General features: G+C 46.7%; 1 protein-coding gene across 1 annotated transcript; it reads right to left on the minus strand.

Annotated features, from left to right (window-relative positions):
* Positions 1-478: 478 nt before the first annotated feature.
* Positions 479-988, minus strand: LOC137312455 (histone H2A.J-like). The gene has a single exon (XM_067979008.1). It carries the CDS (start codon positions 986-988, stop codon positions 599-601), a length of 390 nt encoding a protein of 129 aa, XP_067835109.1. The 3' UTR covers positions 479-598.
* Positions 989-1,564: the final 576 nt, after the last annotated feature.

The raw sequence follows: 1,564 nt of genomic DNA on the forward strand, positions 1-1,564 counted from the left end.
ACTTAAGTGTTTTCGCTCAGCGCTAGAATCAGAAGCAGTGTAAAACTTCGTGTCACATTCACTGCGGTACTCGTCACTGACACAGGAACAGACTGACAGGGACAGAATAAATCCCTCACTCAGCCAATAACAGACAAATTTCATTCACTGATTCAGCAATCGCTGACACAATAATCAACACATCCGTCACCTTCTGGCGGACAAATCCGTGTATTGGAAGTCAGACCGAGTAAGTGTTCTGGGAGGATGAGACTGTAAATAACACTTACAATAATGGCCGCAACACAATAGAGTGCCTCTTGTTGCCGATGATCAAACTCACCTGTTATTTCTGTATTCCACCCTCCCAGTTTAATGAACTGATTATTTTGTGCCTCATTTCCGATACAATCTGTAAATTTCAACCTATTGGAGGTTGGCGACATCTACTGTCCAGAAGCGAGTATTGAACAGATCATTTGTATTCAACAATATATCGTTAGTTTCTAACTAAGCGATTTATTATTAAATTAAGCTCTGACTCGCTTCAGCCCTTTCATAGATACAGTGGGTGGCTCTGAAAAGAGCCTTTGGGTTATCAGATTAAATCTTGACCGGTTTACTTGCTCTTGGTGCTCACACTGCTGGTTTTCTTCGGCAGCAGCACGGCCTGGATATTCGGCAGCACCCCGCCCTGAGCGATGGTCACCCGTCCCAGCAGCTTGTTGAGCTCCTCGTCGTTGCGGATGGCCAGCTGCAGGTGTCTGGGGATGATGCGGGTCTTCTTGTTGTCTCGGGCGGCGTTGCCGGCCAGCTCGAGGATTTCAGCCGTCAGATACTCGAGCACAGCAGCCAGATAGACCGGGGCTCCGGCACCCACACGTTCAGCATAGTTCCCCTTTCGCAGGTGCCTGTGAACACGGCCCACAGGGAACTGCAGTCCGGCCCGGGATGAGCGAGACTTGGCCTTGGCCCGAGCTTTCCCGCCGGTTTTTCCTCTTCCAGACATTTCCACAATCTCACAAACACTTTCACGAAGAATGACGAATGACGGCTGTATTAACCCTTTTTATTGACTGAAAGATCATCTGATTGGTTGGGCATTATTACACCTCATTTGCCTATTTCAATAACCAATCAGATAGCTGGAAATTAGATGAGGGCGGGATTGAACGGCCTCAACGGACAGATCAGGAATTTTATGAATTTCAAAAAACCCGCCAGTGTCGTAAAGGACCGGATTTCGATCAATGTCGCCCTGAGCACAAGATTTTAAACCCATTCATTTTATCTTGTCTTATTCAGCGCTACCCGTCACCAATCGCTGGCGCTGTTTTAAAATCTGCTTTAATTTATGGCTCATTCTATTATCGCTTACAAACTGTACCGGACGGGACTAAAGCCCCATTTATAGCATTCCGTGAAGGGAAACGTTTCAATTCAGTCTTTATGAAAGTCACACGTTATAGTTTGTTCCTTTCTCACAGAGCCGGGAGTGCTTCTATGAAACGAGGGACCCGGACGGAATTCTCATTCTGCCCCTATTCCGCTGTGTTTCTGCAAGGGGTGCGTTTGCTTTTAATAT

Source organism: Heptranchias perlo, unplaced genomic scaffold (genome assembly GCF_035084215.1).
Source record: "Heptranchias perlo isolate sHepPer1 unplaced genomic scaffold, sHepPer1.hap1 HAP1_SCAFFOLD_43, whole genome shotgun sequence".
NCBI lineage: Eukaryota > Metazoa > Chordata > Chondrichthyes > Hexanchiformes > Hexanchidae > Heptranchias > Heptranchias perlo.